Source organism: Cinclus cinclus, chromosome Z, assembly GCF_963662255.1.
Source record: "Cinclus cinclus chromosome Z, bCinCin1.1, whole genome shotgun sequence".
NCBI lineage: Eukaryota > Metazoa > Chordata > Aves > Passeriformes > Cinclidae > Cinclus > Cinclus cinclus.
The window spans coordinates 29,788,972-29,808,294 of NC_085084.1; the positions used below are offsets into that span (position 1 = coordinate 29,788,972).

Sequence of the window (19,323 nt, forward strand, 5' to 3'; positions counted from 1 at the left end):
AAGTGCTTTTTGACCAGGCAAGTAAAATGCAAATAATGCAAATAAAAGTGCAAATACGCTCCCACATATAGCAAGCTAATCTAAAGAAACTTCTAACAAATATTCTATTATTAAAGGCTATTTTTAATTCTTTTGCACTGTTGTGGACTCAATGTATGCATATCAGTAGGTGCAAAGGCCAACTACAGATCCTTTGTTACATGTTACCAAAGGCCTTGTTAAATTTTTAACAGTTCAGACTTTTTGCAAGTATAAAGAGGAATTTCCTTACCTTTTTCTTCACTAATGCCTCTCTCTCTCTATCTCTCTTCTTCCATTCCTCTGCAAGTGCTTGCATATGGACCATTTCCTTCTTTTTAAGCTTTTAAATTACATAAAGAGAAACAAAACCCCCAAACCAGATCAAAATTGTTGGAATTGCATCTTCAGAGTACTAGCAGACCTAAGTCTTGAAGCAAGAGTTTTGTATGCTGTCTTGTGCAGCTCAAGATATGATTCTGATACTTACACTGAAGTACAAAATGCAAATGCATGTTTGAGAAAAATATCCAAACAAAGAGATACTAGATTTTCACTGCCTTTTAAAAAGAAGCACATAAACAAAAAAAACTGAATGATTTCAAGAGCAGACAGCAATGATTTAAGAGATGGAAGTAAAGGAATACAGAATTAATATTTAACATCAATAGTTTGAATCTTGAATCTATTGCACTTTAGAAAGAGTAATGGGAAATTGTGAAGATGGATTCTGCAGTTCAAACCTAGCACCTTCGCTTACTTAAAAATTAACCTTCTTAGCTAAGAGCACGGAATTTGTGGATGGAATAGTTTACATCTGAAGTTTTAATATTCTGTATGAGTAAAATTCAGTTCTTACCTGAAACAGTAAAGTAAAACACAATTGATGTTATTCTCTGTACCAATTCTGCTAAACCTTCTCTGGCAATCATGTAATTTATGTAATAAAAAAAGTAAAAACCTGATTTTCAAAAATGTCCTCTTGCATTTCCTTCCACATTTCTAACTCCAGTGCTGCTTTGTATTCCAGAGTTTCTCGAGGTTCTGCATGGTCTCCTGGGGCACGGTGAGGCTGAGTGTGAGGGACATGCTGTTGTTGACAAGCACCTATACCCTGACATAATAAGAGTGGATTTTTCATTAGAACCTCAACTTTTCAAAGACATGCTCAAAGGAAAAAGAAAGGATTTATATAAAATTTACTTGAGACGAATCTGACACCATAACCTCTTGCACTTTGACAAGTCCGTAGTCTTCCAAGGTGATGGCATATGAAAGCTCCGCTACTCTGCTGCCTGACCTATAAATAGCATTAGAATGTTATTTTTATTTAAACTGTCTAAAGATACAGAAAGAGAATTGTAAGACAACACACAAAACAGCAATGTTGAAGTAGTTCTGTGCAAGTTCAGAATCCCTAAACAGAGAGAGAGAGCCCAAAAACACTTTCCTGTATATATTGTTAGGGCCTAGTTTGTGAATTTGCAGCAAGCTTTCTGACTTAAACAGGTAACTTGTCATTGTTAACTAACCTACTTACATTGTTAATTAACAGATTACTATGATCAAAACATCCCTGCAACAAGGGAATAACCCAAAATTGTACCTATAGTCTTAAATCTTTCTAATGATATAACTGTTAATATACAGGCACTGCTGCTGACTTCAGCTTAAGATACTCATTAAATTTCTTTAGCTTTCCTTGTTTAGACTTTAACAGTAACCTTCTAGCTATTCACAATATAAGCAACTTATCATATAATTTGTCCTTGGATTACTAAAAAACACATTCCTGGAAGCCTCAGCACAGGAAACTGGCAATTTTAAATCACTTAGAGGTTAAAACTTCTACCTGCCCTTGTACAGTGAAACAATGCCTAGATAACAGATATTCTAATAAATTAATTTAAAAGTATTTGTGGTTTCTGCTTAGAACAGTTTATTTCCAACTGCCTCATCTCTAATCACCGTCAAAATGTAGCAAAGTCAGTCTTTCGCACAGAAAGATATTAAGATAAGGAACACACAGAAGTCCCATAACTTTAAATTATCAAAAATTTCACATGAAAGTACACTGCAGTGTAGACCTTGGTCAAAACAAAACCTCTCATTTCAGTGATAACCACTCAGTAAGGCAAATTACACAATCACTTGTCACCTGGAAGTTGCAGAACATATCAAGCAACAAGATGCTGAAGGAATTAACCATGGCTAAAGCTTTCACTTTTCATAGAAACTGACTTTCAGCAAATACAGATAGAGAACACCAAAATGCTTTCTTCAAGGGTACAGCCTTCTAAAGTTATTTGCAAATGAAAAAAAACCAATAAATGCTTTGAGTTAAATTGCTGCATTAAATTCTTTCCATCTGCCACTAACTGAAAAAGAAAACAAGATTCATATTAGTGGACCTCAGAAATCTGAGTAATTGATTCAACAAGTCTGTTGAACATACCAGTGTAAAAAAGAAGGTTACACCAACAAGAGCAAGAATGAGTCAACACAGCAAAATACAGACCTGATTACAATTTGAGAATGCCATCTAGTGGTTATGTTTAGCACAAAACCAGGTTTCAGTTAAAAGAATTGTAAAATATGAAGCTTAATGTATAGTGAGATGTTAAAAGTAACTCTTCACAGAATCAGGTCACTTTGGCTTTGTCACCAAAGTTTACACAAAGCCAGAGGTCAATTTTCTATTAAGTTGGGAGGAGGGGGGACACCAGTCACTAATATGACATTTCCTGTGAGTTAAATATAAAATGCTTTGTTAAAAAAGTCTGTTGCATTAGTGGTTTAAAACTGATCTCAGTCTTAATAGCAACTGTGTTTATATTTAAGTGAATAATCAAATTCCATCATTACACAGAAAAGATGAGGGTCTAAACACTGATTGTGAGCACTACTAATCTTCAACAAGGACACAGGATAGAAGTAACTACAATTTTTCATTAAAAAAATATATATATACATACACACACACACACATATGAAACCCCTGCTACTGTCCTGAAAACAGGAGACTCCTCCATTCTCTGGGTGTATCTGTCCTCCTAACTTTCACTGAAGTCAGTTGTACCTAAAAGCATACTATGGATGAACAATGTTAACTATTTTGTGGAATATCAACACTTCCTATAATTGAGTAACTTACTTAAAGAAGTGCTTCAATAACACTTTTTTCCAATTAAGTATGTCTTAATCTGTCAGTGAAGTTTAATTTACCCAGGATCATGATTATATAAAGGTTTATTACATGACTTTGGTAGTAGCATGCCCAATATAAAGTGGCAATTTAGCTTTTCACCTCTTGGATGCCTATTCCTCTCTCTGCATACTGCAGTACTCTGCAGCCCATTTACCTCTTCAAAAAGCTAAGCAGGAAGAACTTGCTATTTTTCAGAGAAATACTAAATAAACAACCCTAGAGAACTTGCTACAGTGTTAAGTATTTTTTAAATAGTTTTACCCTTGTGCTGCCATGAAACTGACTGTTTCATTACAAGTCTGACGCCAGCATTGTTCACCATTCCCACCCAAGAAGCGGGTTTTGTCTGAAGCCAAAACATTTGAAAGCTGAAGCCTTGCCACTCCTAGAAGTAAGTCTTTGGCTGTTTTATCCTTGTGCCACAATTCAACCAGCAGAGGCAATCTGAAACAAAGAAGTGATCTTAGTGTCAGGCACTGAAATGAAAGAGGAAGCATTCTTACTCAGAAGAACCTCAAGTTCTAAAAGTAACTTGTTAAATCAGTGACTGTTACAAATGTCAAACAAGGGAGATTGTTTTACTGCCTTTCACTTAGAGGAATAAGAGTAACTGACTTTGTATCTTCTCAGTTATTTGGTTCAGTCAGAATATCATTCCCTTCTTCAATTATTAGGAACTAAAAATGTGAGGGTGAAAGTGACTGACAGAATAATGCAAATGAAACTTGATCATCATAATTTATAAATACTTAGAAATGAATATTAGCAATTGTCACTCAAAATACATTTCCCTCCACTCCTACTTTCAAAATAACACTATTTTGATGATCTTTTTTTACATCTTAATCTTTTATTGAAACTGATGGAACTACTGCAAGAATTGTTTCACAGCCCTCAACACTGAACTGGTTCCCAGATACATGCTGCATTTTCAAAGATATGCTAGAATCATTGCATATTAAAAAGAAAAAGATTACGTATTTCCAGAAGTACTTTGTCAAAAATTATGCTATCAAGCTTTACTTTTAAAATTTTGTTTCTGTAAGCAACAATACCTAATTATCCAAGAAATAAAATCAAGAACTGTAGAATTCTTGACTTTAAATGTAATTAATAGAGAAACGGGAAGAATAAGCTATTAAGTATTTATTGGCATTAGCCCCTAAAATATTTACTAAATTCCAGAAATGATAATGTTGACTGCATTTACAACAAAATCTAGCAATGCATAATTAAGATAAAAAATTGCAAATTACTACCTGAAGAATGTATCTTGAAGCTGATAAGGTATAGTTGCAAAGTCAAATGCACAATATGACTTTGGAAGAAAGACCTCCATGTTCTTTCTAACTTCTACAGGTGGACTTGTCATAATAGGTGCTGCACTGCCAAAAAATGGGTACGAGTACCTAATAAAAACAATAAAAATAATAATTCTATAAATAGATAACTTATACCTTCTGCAATAGGAAAACCATTAGACAACATTCACTAAAGCATGACTTGTATCCAAGTTTGAGAAATTTATACTTGTACATATAGCAACAAAACTTTGTTCTTAACTATTCATGTTTTCATTTACTTCAGAAATTATCCAGCTTCTTTATATTGGCTGTTGCTTCAACAAAAAAAAGTTTTAATAACCTATATGTTCACAACCAGATTAATTCACATTTTACTAGAACTCTGCAATTATTATATAACTGAGCAGACAAACAAGAAAAATTTATATTAATGCGTAGATTGTTACTCGAGAACACCTGTAACTATACTTACAGCTCAGACTACACTAACATGCAGTAACTGATAACTAGGTAAACATATACAGTGTCAGATCCATTAGAAAACTTCATTAGATTTTAATTTCTACAGTTTAATTGACTAAAAGACTAGTCAAATTTTATCAACATTACTTAAAATGTGGCCTGAAACTACTCTACTAGCACATTTCAGTGTATGATAAACAGTAACAAAGGGGAGGCCATGAACCTCTTAAACTTCATTTTGCTCAAACTGATGATTAGCCAGCTGTCAGCTAAGTTCCTAAAAAAATAAAAAGCTGCATCAAATGATGCCCCTATATATAAAAATTGCATTCTTCCCCTTCTGTGGAGAGCTGTTGAAAAAGCTTGTTTAGACGGGAATAAAATAATGTTTCCAATCTACAGTGAATATGCTATTTTTTACCCTGTGATTTTTCTTAATATTTATGTATCTGGATGTTTCTCCTCTTCAGCTTCCAGCTGTGTTCACTGACTATAAAAAGTCAAGTGCATGAAACTAAAAAAACCTATGTGTTGTTACTGCCCTGAAACAAATTAATTCTTGAAATGTTACAGAACATGGTATGTTGCTTTCCACATAGTATTAAGTAATGTAGGCTATATGGAAAGACTTAATGATGCACTCTGTATAAGCTGTATTTTAAAATATTCCACCTCTACATCCTATCCACACCTTTTTAACCCTGTGCAGACAAAATTTAAACCCCAGGAACCACCACTATAACTAGACTTCCCAGTGGCCAGTTAAACTGTATGAATCAAGCTCTGCCAGAAAAGAGGCAGAGCAAATGCAGAGGCACCTCCCCAGCCAGAAATCCTCAATGCTTTCAGACTGAATCACCATTTAAAGACATATTTCAGCACAAACACCCAAAGTACCTTGATGGAAATGGGAAGACAAATTGTAAAAACTATTATTAATCACTGACTTCAAACACACCACCAACAATTAATATAACAAAAGCAGAATTTCTTTTTCAAACCTTCAAAATCATCCCTGTATCCACAAGTCTCTCAGAAATGCTTTTAACTACACTGATTCCTCATTAAAACTAGAATGTGTTTCCTTTGGATTCATATACAAACCAGTGATTTGTCTCCTACTAAAATACTATAAATAGCTCTTGGTGGAATGTGTAAAACTAAGAAAAAAAAGAGAAAAAGAAAAAAAAAATCACTTCATTGATCAGCTGGAAATGTAGCCAGAAGGTAACATGAAAAGTAATTCTTCTCTTTGTTTAAAGACTGATGCTGCTTGTTGCCTGAACTCAGACATTCAAATGAGATTTAATACCAGTTAAAGTAAAAGGTAAAGCTTTACACACCATCTTTAATGCTCAGTTTAGTGGTAAGCCAGATGAACATCCTAAAGGTTTTGCTACTGAAAATCAGAAAATAACACATAAAAGGCATGAAGTAGCAGAGAAGAAAAATGCTAGCAATCATTGAGATTATGAAGGCTTTGTATTTAACAAGAAAAATAAAAAACAAATTGTACCTTAACATGCAATTTATTGGAAAACCAACTTCCAGACCACGTATACTTCTTAAGTCTATTGAAAAGCAAAAACGGTGAGAGGCTGGTGGAATGACAATTTTCTGTGCTGACACAGGCTCAGAAGAACTGGACACACCCACAGGGTTAGGCTGAGATATCGCTACTGGACCACTATCAGCTGAAAAACACAAAAGAGAATTAATGTGCATTTCTTAAACTTTTTCTGCCCAAAATAACTAAATATATCAAAGATTAGTGTCACATTTTAAATGCAAGTAGATAGGTTGCTTCCCTAAGATTTCTATTCCTTGTAAAATAAATGAATATGTGAAAACTAACCACTCCTTCTCTAAGTTACTGCTTCCAAGAAAAAAAACCAAAAACCCAATATACTTTAAATCTTCTTATAGGATTGTAATATTTTTCCCTTTCTTTATTAATCTCTGAAACTATGTAGGTTTACCTCACTAAAAAAAACTTACACCAAGATCAAAGATACTAAATTCTTCAGAAACATGCTGTAAGACTTCAGTTTATATTAATTGTTCATAGTCAACTTGAGGGCATGCATAGGACAAAAATAATTTTGTCAATTCAGGGTTTTTTTAAAATTAACTAACTTCTTTAGGGGAATTACAAAGACAGATTAACAGGTCAATTACAGTGCTCATGCAATGTAGCATCACCCTTAGCCCTAAGGTGAGGTTTAGCTATTGAAGCAAATTAAAAATGTGCAAAGAACATCTGCTTCTGTCATAGAAGCCACATACTATGACATCCATTTTATAATTTAGGAAGCAGAAGCAACTGCCCAATTGCATCCAGGCTTCTCACATCTTTACAGTGAGACCCAATACTGCCCTCAGAGAGTCAAACATCAAGCTACAGGTTCCACAGACATCTCCAAAAGGTGTTCTTGAAGAATGTTCAGGACATTTTGTTTAAGTCTTGAAGGGCTATTTGGGCTACCAAGCCCCTACACAAACAGAGGGAATGAAAGTGTCAGATAAGAACTCAACTGCCTTTTGCAAGGGCTTCTTGTTCTGATACTTCCTTCACAATTATTTAAAACATTTCCACTTTTGTAATTTTTTAAAAAATACGTCATTACTAGCACTGACCTTATTCTTTCCCCCTTTTTCTAAGTGCTATGTTTGCATTAATATTAATACTACAAAAAATAATAATGCAGTAATGTTTCAACATCAGCTAGTTAACACAATGTATGAATTAAACAACTTTAAGTGATTCAGGTAAAATGTCAGTAGATTGCTTGGTGCAAACAAGTGGCCAAGTGGAATTTTAGGGTCATCACAAAATAAAGAGTACATACTGTTGGTACTATAGCCAAATTTCATTTAATGCACTAAATTCAGTTAGTGTTGCCTTACTGGGATTTTGCAGATCTAACGGAGGTGACTTTGCTATGCTCTGTGATTTCAAAGTTGGAAGCTCTTCAAAAGACTGCTTGTTAACCTCTTGAGGGCAGCCAGCCACTAGCCCTGAAAGACAAATGTGAAATGACATGTTTTACATCTTAGCATAACAGAATTATAAAAATTACTATTACTAAAAAAGCACAATCCTGGATTTCCTAACCAGAGATTCAAACCAGCTGCTGGCTTAACAATATTTTGTTTTTACATTCCACATAAAGGACTTAATCCTTGATTAGAAAAGATCAGTTAAGATTAAAAAAAAATTTGGCTGAATTAGCAGACAGATCCTGAGAGCCCATTTTAGGACACAGAATTTCCTCTACAGAACTGTGTGTCTTTAGGACAAATCTCAAAAGACCAGCAACACAAATATCATTAGAAAAAAAAATAATTCCACTTTATTCATAAAACAGCTCTTAAGAAGACTCATGTTCAGTAACATGTAAGATTTATGTTGTTTAGCAAAATAAAGGGGTTTTTTTTTAGATTTATTCTGTTGTAGTATTTCTTATCTCTGTTCCTCTTCCACTTTTCCACTACTCAGTCCTCAAATCAGAAACAAGTCTTCCTAGGGCTTGGGCTACCAAGTCCAAACAAAAGGATCACAAAAGCACAAACAAAATGACCCAGTTGCTTGGTTTTGCCCAGGAATCTGTACTATATGAACATATGTCTTCACAAATTATTACCCACATAGTAAATCCCTAAGAAAACTTAAAAATCCCATATTAGCCCTGCTTTTCTATTGAACAACTTAACATTAGACCATTTCATCTCATTAACTAAGTTCAGTTTCTTCTTAGGCATTGCACTAAACCACCTCATTCACAACTTCAGGAAAATTCCAAAAACTTTTTTAGGATTTTTCAAGCTGACAACCATCCACACACCCTCAAATCTCTAATCTGGCTCTTGCAAGTGTATTTAACAATGCTCATGTTCAAATCACAACATTTTTCCCCCTTCTGTTATTTATTTTATGCAAATAATTCTGACTTGCTTGGAATTTATGACCAGAAGTTATATGATATTCACTACTTCATGAATAATATACTAGAAAGCAGTAGTACATGATTCAAGACCACACTTGGCAACTGGGCAAAAAATTATATAACACATACCCTTTTTCCTTGGTTTTGTGCCTTTTTCAAACTTAAGACTTTCCACTTCACTTTCTGTTGCTACATCATCTTTTGAAGAACACTTGTCATTTTGAGATGGGACATTCTGGGATCTCTGCTGCTGGCTTTCTGCTTTTCCACTAACAGGAGAAAGAACTTTCTCCTGTGGCGGTTTGGGTTCAGTTGCATCATTTAAGGGAATCAAAGGCTGAATGAAATTATAGTTTTCTTATTAATCATGGCTTGCATTGAAAAATTCTGTCTATGACATTTCGTAGTATGAGATTATTTTTCAGACATAGAATGCTGATGGAAGGATTATTCATATAAAACAATTATTTCTTTCAGGGTCTGTTTCTTGGGGTTATTTTACACAAAAAACAGTCAAATATTATTAATAGACACCAATAATTTTTTAAACAAGAAATTGCACAACAGTGTCTAAACCAACAATGAATGGGTAAGACATACCTGGGTAGTCAAGTTCTCCCTTTGAAGAATTACAGACACCCCAACAGTAGGCGCCAGATCCAAAAGCAGTTGTGACAGTTTCTGTTTAGCTCTATTTGGTGGAACAAGAACAAACGGTCCTTCTATTGCCACAGGGTGTTGGTCAATCTCCACACTTCCTTTCTTTAGTAGTGCAGACAGGGGAACTTCAGTGCTTCCAAGAGAGTGATTCCCACAGCACAGATGGATCTGCACATACACACACAAAGGTGCTAGAAAGTACCTGGTATGTGTGATTTGCACTGGAACTATCTGCACACCCTCCACTAAAGGTAGCATAAATACAAGTTATCATCCCTAACCTGGTCACTGCACACTGAGAATAAGAACAGCTGTCAAATGTCAGTTTTGAGCAGGTGGGATTTGCTCACTGACAGGGCAGCAGCAAATCACTGATGTTCTGAGGACCTGTCACATCATTCCTTCTGTAGGATAAATTCAGAACTCTGCAGATTCTAAACACAGCACAGATTCTGGCCCTACATGTACAGGCATATAAAACGCATGACTGCAATGTAATGAAAAAGGTTACTTGAAGGCTTTGGGCATATATTTAGACACCACTTAAGTAGCAAGGATTTTTGGAACTAAGTAGCTGTGGTTTTAATCCTGGTAAATACAATTATTTGAAAACTTGACTCAACTTTTTTTTCCCTTACACAGCTTAATATGCATACACACAAGGGAAAGATGGATCTTAAATAAAACAAGACACACTAAGGTAATCTATTCTCCTCAAAGTTCTCTTTGAAACTTAAATACTAACTTGCTTTTTCCCAAATAAGAGTCAATGCCGTTTTGACTTAGCAGATGAGAACACTGAAATTCCATCCTTAATATTTACTGCACTTAAAGAAAACTGTGCTGAAAGGCGTGAGCTGTCAGTATACTTACCTAGGTGTGTGTGTGTATATATATACACTCATATACACACACACACATACATATATCTATCTATATAGATAGATAGATACACACACACACACACATACATACATACAAATACAGTCATACAATACATCTATACACACTCTAGTCTGGCAACTAACACCTTTTACAACCAAAGTCTTCATTTTTGGAAAAATATATTAAAGAATCAGAACTCAGTGCTCTGATCCTATATCCAAAGACTTCAGACACTGAATGGGAAGTCAAAGAAGGAAAACTGTAGATCATAATGCAGATATGACTGCACAAGAAATTTAGTTCGAAAAGTTGTTTTTTATACATGATGCAAACACCAATAATTCTCCACATATGCACATATATATCATATACGCTGTATTAAACACTTTGTTTTAAGACTGCAGGATAAGAACAAATTCCCAACACATCAGTGCACAAGTTGCTCAAAAAATATCCAAAGTTGGGGCAAAAAAACCCTGAAACAATACAAGATTTAAAAAAAAAGCATTCCTAAATCATCCTGCATAAAAATCATGGAATGGAATGCATAAACTTAGAGAAAAATAACTTTAAAAGGTTCCAGACCCACAAATTTCTTTGTATAACTAATACTGTCTTATTTACCAGCTATATTATCAGAAACCTTACGTGATCCTCACTCAACGAAGCACACTCTTGTTTTGTAATTAGTTTGAGCCATGCACAGATTGCCATAAACACTTTAAGTATTACCTGATATTTAGAATCATAGATCGATTTAGTTTAGAAAAGACCCTTAAGATTGCTGAGCCCAGCTGTAAACCTAACACTGCAAACCCACCAGTAAACCACATCCCCCATTTAAAGGCAAAGCTAAAGATGAGCAATGTCCTGTAACTGCCCAAAACTGTCTATAATGTATTTAGAAACAGCATTTGGCAACAGACCGGAGGGGAAAAGACAGACCTCCCTTATCATTCACAAAGAATGCTGAGGACAGTGATTTTAGCACTTAGGCAGGAGTGACCTGATTATCTGGCATGGGATCACCATACGTAGAACAAAGCAGGACTCTGGGTTGCAGATGGTCTGATTGCAGTGCAGGCCTCAGAGCTCAAGTGTGCCACATTAGCTCTTTGGGAAGATTGTATTTCACCAACACCTTTTATCACAACATGTAAACCAGCTTGCTGTAATAGCAACTAATTAAAAAGACAGCACTCCACCTGAGCTAGGAAACTTGCTGCTAAGGGTTCCCCCATATTAGCAAGAGAAGCAATTTATATTTGAGCCAAAATACTATAATACAATCTTAGCTTTGGAAACAGAAAAGCTTCACAGATATAGCCTGAGACAAACTCTATCTCTTTAGTTTTAACTATTTATTTTCATTCACATTTGTAGTTATGGCTTACCTGTAATTTTGACTGTGCACAAAAATAAACTTGAAGAATTTCTACTGTACTGCGTATTCGAACTGAAGCTCTTTCTGGCTCGAAGTTAGGATTAATTAAATCAGTAAAAGGTTCATTTGTGACATCATTTCCCAGTAATGAGTAGTAGAAAAAAAACTCAGGCTGTCGATCAGGGAGCTTCATAGTAGTAGGAACTAACTGAAAGAGATGCAGAAGAGAGGAATGTATCTCTTTCCTTCTGAAACAGTAATTGTGAAGCACTAGTTTGGAAATTAGAGCTTTAAGTGACCAGCTGACCTAAATCCTAGTTGCACTCCACATACAACTTATTATATTGATATTCTATTTTTTTAAGTAAAAAAGCAAGCTTTAATTTACAAGCATAACAGCAACTTGCAAAATATACTGAATTGTCCTTGAGACTTGACAACACCAAGGGCTCTAACTGACATGTATTTAATAACATCAAGTGCTGCACAAATACTCAGAAATAAGTTGTGCTTTCATGAAGTATTTCCAATATGAATAATGCAATTACATACTGTTACATAATTTATGTGATTGAATAAAAGATTGAAACAGAAGAACAGCTATTTCATCCTGTAGGCAACTGCGAGTTCAATGCCTAAAAAGGCACAAGCCACCCCAGAATGATCACAATAAATTTTACTTCTCAAGGTCCTATAATTCTGACATGGAAAATTATTTTTCCTGAAAAAAAGAAAGATGACAAGACTGAAGAGAGTTTATCATACACCAAGGGTTCTAGACCAATTAAAACCAGGTCAGTACAGCACAAACACAGCAGCTGAGGTCTAAAGCTGAAACAACCATTAGCATGGCACTTCATCCAAGATAGTAAGTCCTCCCCTCAGGCAATATATGAACTCTGTCTTACATACTTGAAAACTATTTCACCTTGTTTGACCCCAGTGCATGGGAACCACAATGAAGACTAGTATTATCCATACACAAGTGTTTTATACTATATTGTAGAAGAGAAGTACACATTTCATAAGAATGCATAATTTAAAGTAAATGCAGCTTTAGCACTTCAAAATTATTATATTTCATCTGCAGTCTGATATGTTAAGGACTTTATTAAGTTTTAAAATAAGTATAAATTCACTATGGGACAAGGTCATTTATTGAAATAAAGTTAGAAAACAATAGAAAAAAATAATTAGAAATGTGGAATGGAAGGGTGAAAATACTAATGTGGAATAATCTGCTTAAAAACTACACAGAGCAAGGAAACAGACCTGTTCCAACTGTGTGGCAAATGCAATGGTTACAGACAAGACAAAGTTATCTCTGCAATACTCTGCTGGTCCAATTTGATGATAGCCCTCTTCTTCATTCAAGACTGGCACAATACTTTTAGGGTCTAGTCCAGGAAAAAGGGTGTGTACTAAGAGAGAAGAAATAAACATAAGTAATTAGCGGTCTTTATAATTGCTGCAACAATCTGATAAATAATCACAATTTTATTTTTAAGCATTACATATGGAAATTAAATGTGGAATGAAAAATTACAAATAAAGATCTTGATGCCTGGTACCAAGGTTTTGCAAAATATAAAGTCCATAGGTATACTTCAGAACAGCTACAAAAATTCTGAAATTAACTTCTATCCAACTGTTATATTGAACACCATGTTAGTCAGAATTCTAGGTCCTATTTCTATTTCGTGTTGCAATGAAAAACATTACAGTGACTAGAACATTATTTCACTAGGCTAGAGTATACCATGCTGTTTCTTTACTGTGCTTATTAAAGGAAATACAGGACAGTAACTGCATACTGCAATCTATTGGAACAAGTATGGTATGCCATACCACAGATCTTGGGAATGTTTCTTTTAAAGATTTTTCATCTGAAGTCCTCAGTGCATTGTATTCTGGTATTGCTGGTTTCTGTTCTATAACGTCAATAATACACCACATGCTGCCCTCAGGTTATAACCTTAGGTTAGCATTTTGTGAACAAAAAAGCTCTGTTTCAAATACCAGAAGCTTTAGACAACTTATACCCTTTTTTCCTTTACTGGCTTAAGAATACTAAATGGCAAAGTATCTGACTAGACTAGAACAGGGTAATCCAGCTTTGTCATACCCAACCCCTGGAACACTAACTTTACAACTGCAAAAACCCAGAAGTTTGTTTTTCCCATTACATAAATATGGTATTGACTAATTTTGACATGATGAAAAACAGGAAAAAGCTGGCAAACTTGTTTGCAGCAATTATTCCACAGAAAACATGAAATGGGAAACAGTGATGAGTAAAGGCAGAAAGATATTATTTTTTGCCAGTGTTATGAGGAACAGGAGAACTTGCAGGCACAAAGACCACATGGGAAATGCAGATTAAAGAATAATTTACTGTAGTTCTTTGCCTCCTTAACAGATTTTACAATATGGAAGCTTCCTGTGTTTTGTTGCAAACCTGAAAGAATGGAGTAAGCTATCTTACACTGAAATTTAAATCCCGTCTTCACCAATCCTGAAATGCAGCCAAATCAGTGAATTCTGGGCCAGAAGCTTGTAAAACTTACTGCCACTGACCACTGTGCTTTTACAAAATCACAGCCACAGATCCTCATCAGACAGATGATGGATTTAGAACTAGGGAAAAGGTAACTTCAGGGCAAAACCACAAAGTATTGTAAGGTATGGAGGAAAAACTCCACTAGAAACTCCACTAGAAGGCTCATTTTTCAAAAGTTAAGTAGCTAGGCATTTAGGTGAGACATCAGGGCAAGATGGAAAGAGGTTTTTGCTTTGGTGCTCTTTAAATCAAGTTTCTAAGACCTTGTTTTTGTTTTTTGTAACAACTACAAACTTTCATTGAAAAAAACCAAAACATCACAGATGAAAAAGTGATTTGAAGGCACAGCACACAGTAGGTACCTTTGTACCTACTAGTGTTAACATTTGAGTTCCAATAGATTTTTGATACATTTCACTGATTTCTTCTGAGAAAAATGAACAAGAGAATACAGAATTGGAATGAGTCCCAACAGTAAGCAGATACTACTACAAAAAAACAATACACTATTTAAATACCTAAAGCTTAGAAGAAGAACCCACCGAAAAAGAAGCAAGCCAACAAACAAGACATTTTACTACTTTACAGTTCCAAGCCCAAACTACTGAAACTTTACCTTCTTTATAGAAGTTTTCTTTCTATTTCTTTCATAACTTCCCAAAGCCCATAAATACAAATTAAATACCCAAGGGAGTTAACTATGAGCCCCTGATTCTCATTTTAAATACCAGTTGGTTTGCAACTTGTCCACCTAAAAGTCACACAATTACCACAGTATAGAATCCTTGAAAAACTTACTACAACAAGGTACATTAACCAGCTGTAAAGGATCTGCACTGGAACTGCTGTGAAATTAAAATTCTCTTGAGACTTAAAGCAACACATTTGCAGCAAGTGATATCTCATCTGGCATAGGAAGATTTTTAATTCAAAGTGAGTGATGTCATGTTACTTACCCTTCCCTTCTCTAGGGGGTGCCTCCTTTGCTTTAAAATCATCAACTACTGCTTTTGAATCTGCCTCCAATGCAACACCAATTTGTATTTCAGGTTTAAACTTAGGGTACTTGTTACTAAGCAAGGGATACCATTTAGGTGCCTATATAGCAAAAAACAAAAATAAAGACCCAAAAGCATTTAAAAACCATAGAAAAAGAAATAGTATACTACTACTACAGAAAACTCAGTCTTAATCTAGTACTTCTACTTCATCATCTACAGAATTACACTTTGGTTTTTATTTCTAAAAATTTGGTCTATTTAGCACATTATTGTACTAAAATAGTCTATACAATTGTTACTGGATAACTAGCTGAACATACTGGGTTTTTTCTACTGACTTAGTGCAAAAGTTAGATTGAGAAATATACTGTAACTCTTTATTTTAGAAAACCTTAAAGACCTCAACTGCACAGCATACAGTTCAAAATTCTCTAGAAGAGTGATGTCAAAATAGGACACCAGATTCCTCATATGACCCATATCAAAGATGTTTTGATCAAGCTTGATACAAGGGTATGGCTAATTAAATTTATATAAACAATTATATTGTGCTCACTCTATCCTGTATTAAGGGGCTAGAAATGATCACCTAACATATCTCCTTCCATGGAGGCTCACAGAAAAAATAACTTAAGAGTTGACTTGATGATGGAGACTCAATTCAATTGCTCCACATCTATTGCTTAGAAAAAATTTTCCAGTTGATTAAATAATGAGATTGTGAAGATTAATTGGTTGCTAGTGATCCAATTATCCAATTCAGAAGTAAGCAAGATTAGTACCAACAGTATTTTTTTAATTTGCACATGTTCTCAGAGTCAAGATGTCTCTCCTCTTAAGGAAAGCAACAAAATCCCCCATACATGCTCAGTCATACTCCAAAATGGGACTCAAAAGTTTTGCCTATGCTTTAATTCAAATTATATTATCTGTAATAGCATTGTTGTCAAAACAATTTTTTAAAACTTTATACCCCATAACACACCTGTTTCTTTTCATGTGCAGCCCTTAAATCCAGTACAATATAGCCTATATTCTCTTTAGCTGAAGATAAAGGGTCCAATGTAAAACACTGGAGTTTGATAGGTGTACGCTGGAGCCTGAAAAAGTAACTCAGTTTAAATATTAAAAATAAAATGTATCTCTGAAAATAGTTCTCAAAGATAGTTCCTAAGTTTCCAGCAAGCCAAAAATACACAACTTGTAATTAGCTTCATTAGGTCAGAAACTGAATTTATATTGAACATATAAAAAGTCATCATTAAGTGAGGGAACAAACACGTGGTTTAATTTTTTAAAGATAAGTGCATTGGTGTCTCAGAGTCTCAAGCGCTATTAAAAAGACATTAGCAATAACTACCTCATCCACATAAAAGAAATAAGCACTGTGCCTCACACAAAATTCACTTGTAGGGGCATATTAAAAACACTAGAAGATTTGAGGAGAAGGTTTTTTGGGTAAAGCACCTGACTACTTCAAGGCACAGATAAGACGTCTAGCACACGGCAAACACATGCATCTTTGTCAAATAAAAACAATACAGCCTTTTTAACTTCTTTGACAACACGGTCATAATATTACAACCTGTAAGATTTAAGACTTGTAAAACCAAATAACAGTTAGAGAAACATCAGATTTCTCAGCTTACCTCCTTGACATTAAAAAACTATTTACATCAGCTTTTCAGATTTGAAGTTAATTTTGTGTCACAGTATACATAAGGAAGCTTGAGTGTAATATTTGGATTATAGCATTATTAATTTGCTCTAAGAGCCTGTGGGGTGTTTTTCAGTAGTATAAAATTATACACTATAATTTTTAAACATCATTTATCTTTCCATGTACTACCTTGTTTTGTACATTAATACATTTTTCACAACATTATGGTAGATAAAAGTAAAACAAAGTTTCTAAAAAACAATTCAGATTACAGTTAGAAAAATACAGTTTTTGTGTTACTGTAAAGACAAGAAAATGAAATTTTGTCTGCAAATTAGACTTCACTTCTTAACATTACCTGTGCTGATGAAGTGCTTTCCTATCAAGTTCCCAGGCCAATTCTGTAGCAAATTCTGGTTGCTCGGTATGCTCCACAGGGTCAGTAGCCAACTGTTCACCATCTAACCTGGCTTCAACTATAAGCATGTGCTTAGGTCGTTTTGGGAAACAGCGCCCTGTAAAAAATTGGCATGGCATGCACCATCACTAGAAGAGACACAGGAGCTCAGATTTGCACCATAAACCAGTTACGTGAAATTAATTTCCCATATCACCTTCCCTGCCCTGTTCTTTAAAGAAAAAAGTTTGCACTATGTAAAAATATGAAAGAACATAACATAAAACAGACTATTTGTGAAGAGATAGGAAATTAAGTAACAAAGAACAAAGCAGTAAGCAATTAGAATTATAGGAGAAATCTATGATTGACAACAGCAGGCATGGCAAAGAGAGTAAATGTTTTACTTCAAGTGAAGATGTTAGGACCGTCCAATATCAAAACAGACAAACACAATCTTATAAAAGTAGTGAAAGGTGTTTTTCCTGCTACTTGCTGGGGAAAAAAAATAAACTAATAATAATAATTTTTAAAAAAATCACTACCAGATTAGGAAAGTGCCTAAAACTGTACAGGATTGCTCCTGGTTCAGCATCATTCAATATTCTGATTTGAAACGACAAAAAGTAGTAAAAATTTACTTATATCAAATTGTGGGGAGATGATACTACAGGCATATCAGACAACAGGATCTTATTTGTAAGCTCCTCTGGAAAGTACATAAATGGACAGAGAGATAACAGGATTTACTTGACAAAGAGAAAGCATTCAGCCACAACAACCAAACCCCCACTGATCTTCAAAACACCTAAAACAGAAAGACATCCCAACAAACAACTCTCTCACACAAATTGCACCACAGAAACTAAAACCTGTAGAAATGCAAGATTAATAACTAGATGAACGTTTGAGTCAACACTACCAAAAAAACCCCCAAAACCTTAGAGTGGATTGCTACGAAGGAGTAGAAACACCGGAATAGTACTTAAAAAAACCCCACCCAAACAAAACAACAAAAAACTAAATCCTCAGGGAAGGATACCTACTTTTCTCATTCCCTTAAAACAATACATTGCGCAAATACCCCAAAACCTAAGGGAGGGTAGCCAACCCTGGGCTGTAGGATACCTAAGTCCAAAGATGAATCAGTAAAATCGTTTTACTCAAGGCTGCTCAGCTTACCCGGCTCCCGCCACCAGAGAAAACACCTCTGAGGAGTGACCAGCCCACATCTTCCTCTCGGGACAGAGGAGACGCGCAGCAGCCGGGAGGCCGCGACCCTCCCGCCCTTCCCGGTTACCTTCCAGCACGGAGACGACGATCAGCAGCCGATCGGCGGCTCTGGAGACCATCTCCCCGCTCCGGCCGGGCGCTGCCAGGGCCGGGAAGCACGGCCGCTCCCAAGGTGGGGCGGGGGGGGGGGGGGGGGGAGGGGGGAACCGAGAGCCCTCGAACCGCTCCGCCCGCCCCGCCGCCACTCGCCGCCCTCTTGCCGCCGCTGAGTCTTTAAACACCAACCGCCGCCGCTTCCGCCCGGCGATGCCGGCCCCGCCGCTTCCGCCGCCGGCACCGCCCCCGCACCGCCCCGGCACCGCCCCGGCACCTCCCCGGCATTGCCCCGGCACCTCCCCGGCATTGCCCCGGCACCGCCCCCGCACCGCCCCCGCACCGCCCCGGCACCGCCCCGGCACCGCCCCGACATTGCCCCGGCATTGCCCCGGCACCGCCCCCGCACCGCCCCGGCACCTCCCCGGCATTGCCCCGGCACCGCCCCCGCACCGCCCCGGCACCTCCCCGGCATTGCCCCGGCACCGCCCCCGCACCGCCCCGGCACCTC

The 19,323-nt window shown here is 36.2% G+C and overlaps 1 protein-coding gene across 7 annotated transcripts in view; it reads right to left on the reverse strand.

Moving 5' to 3' along the window:
• Positions 1 to 18,891, reverse strand: part of CEP120 (centrosomal protein 120) — a 38,965-nt gene extending 20,074 nt beyond the window's left edge. The window contains exons 1-15 of one of the 7 annotated variants that reach the window (XM_062512853.1): positions 18,787 to 18,885; positions 17,448 to 17,604; positions 16,415 to 16,529; positions 15,385 to 15,526; positions 13,141 to 13,289; positions 11,879 to 12,076; positions 9,540 to 9,767; positions 9,069 to 9,276; positions 7,900 to 8,010; positions 6,509 to 6,686; positions 4,486 to 4,635; positions 3,488 to 3,670; positions 1,222 to 1,318; positions 980 to 1,132; positions 272 to 361 (exon numbers count right to left, since the gene is read on the reverse strand). In XM_062512853.1, the coding sequence (XP_062368837.1) occupies positions 272 to 361; positions 980 to 1,132; positions 1,222 to 1,318; positions 3,488 to 3,670; positions 4,486 to 4,635; positions 6,509 to 6,686; positions 7,900 to 8,010; positions 9,069 to 9,276; positions 9,540 to 9,767; positions 11,879 to 12,076; positions 13,141 to 13,289; positions 15,385 to 15,526; positions 16,415 to 16,529; positions 17,448 to 17,604; positions 18,787 to 18,838 (2,211 nt within the window). In that variant the 5' untranslated portion in view covers positions 18,839 to 18,885. Of the gene's footprint in view, positions 1 to 271; positions 362 to 979; positions 1,133 to 1,221; positions 1,319 to 3,487; positions 3,671 to 4,485; positions 4,636 to 6,508; positions 6,687 to 7,899; positions 8,011 to 9,068; positions 9,277 to 9,539; positions 9,768 to 11,878; positions 12,077 to 13,140; positions 13,290 to 15,384; positions 15,527 to 16,414; positions 16,530 to 17,447; positions 17,605 to 18,668; positions 18,702 to 18,786 lie in introns of those variants that run through there. The other 6 variants (XM_062512858.1, XM_062512855.1, XM_062512854.1 and 3 more) reach the window with 6 other exon arrangements.
• Between the last annotated feature and the right edge of the window lie 432 nt (positions 18,892 to 19,323).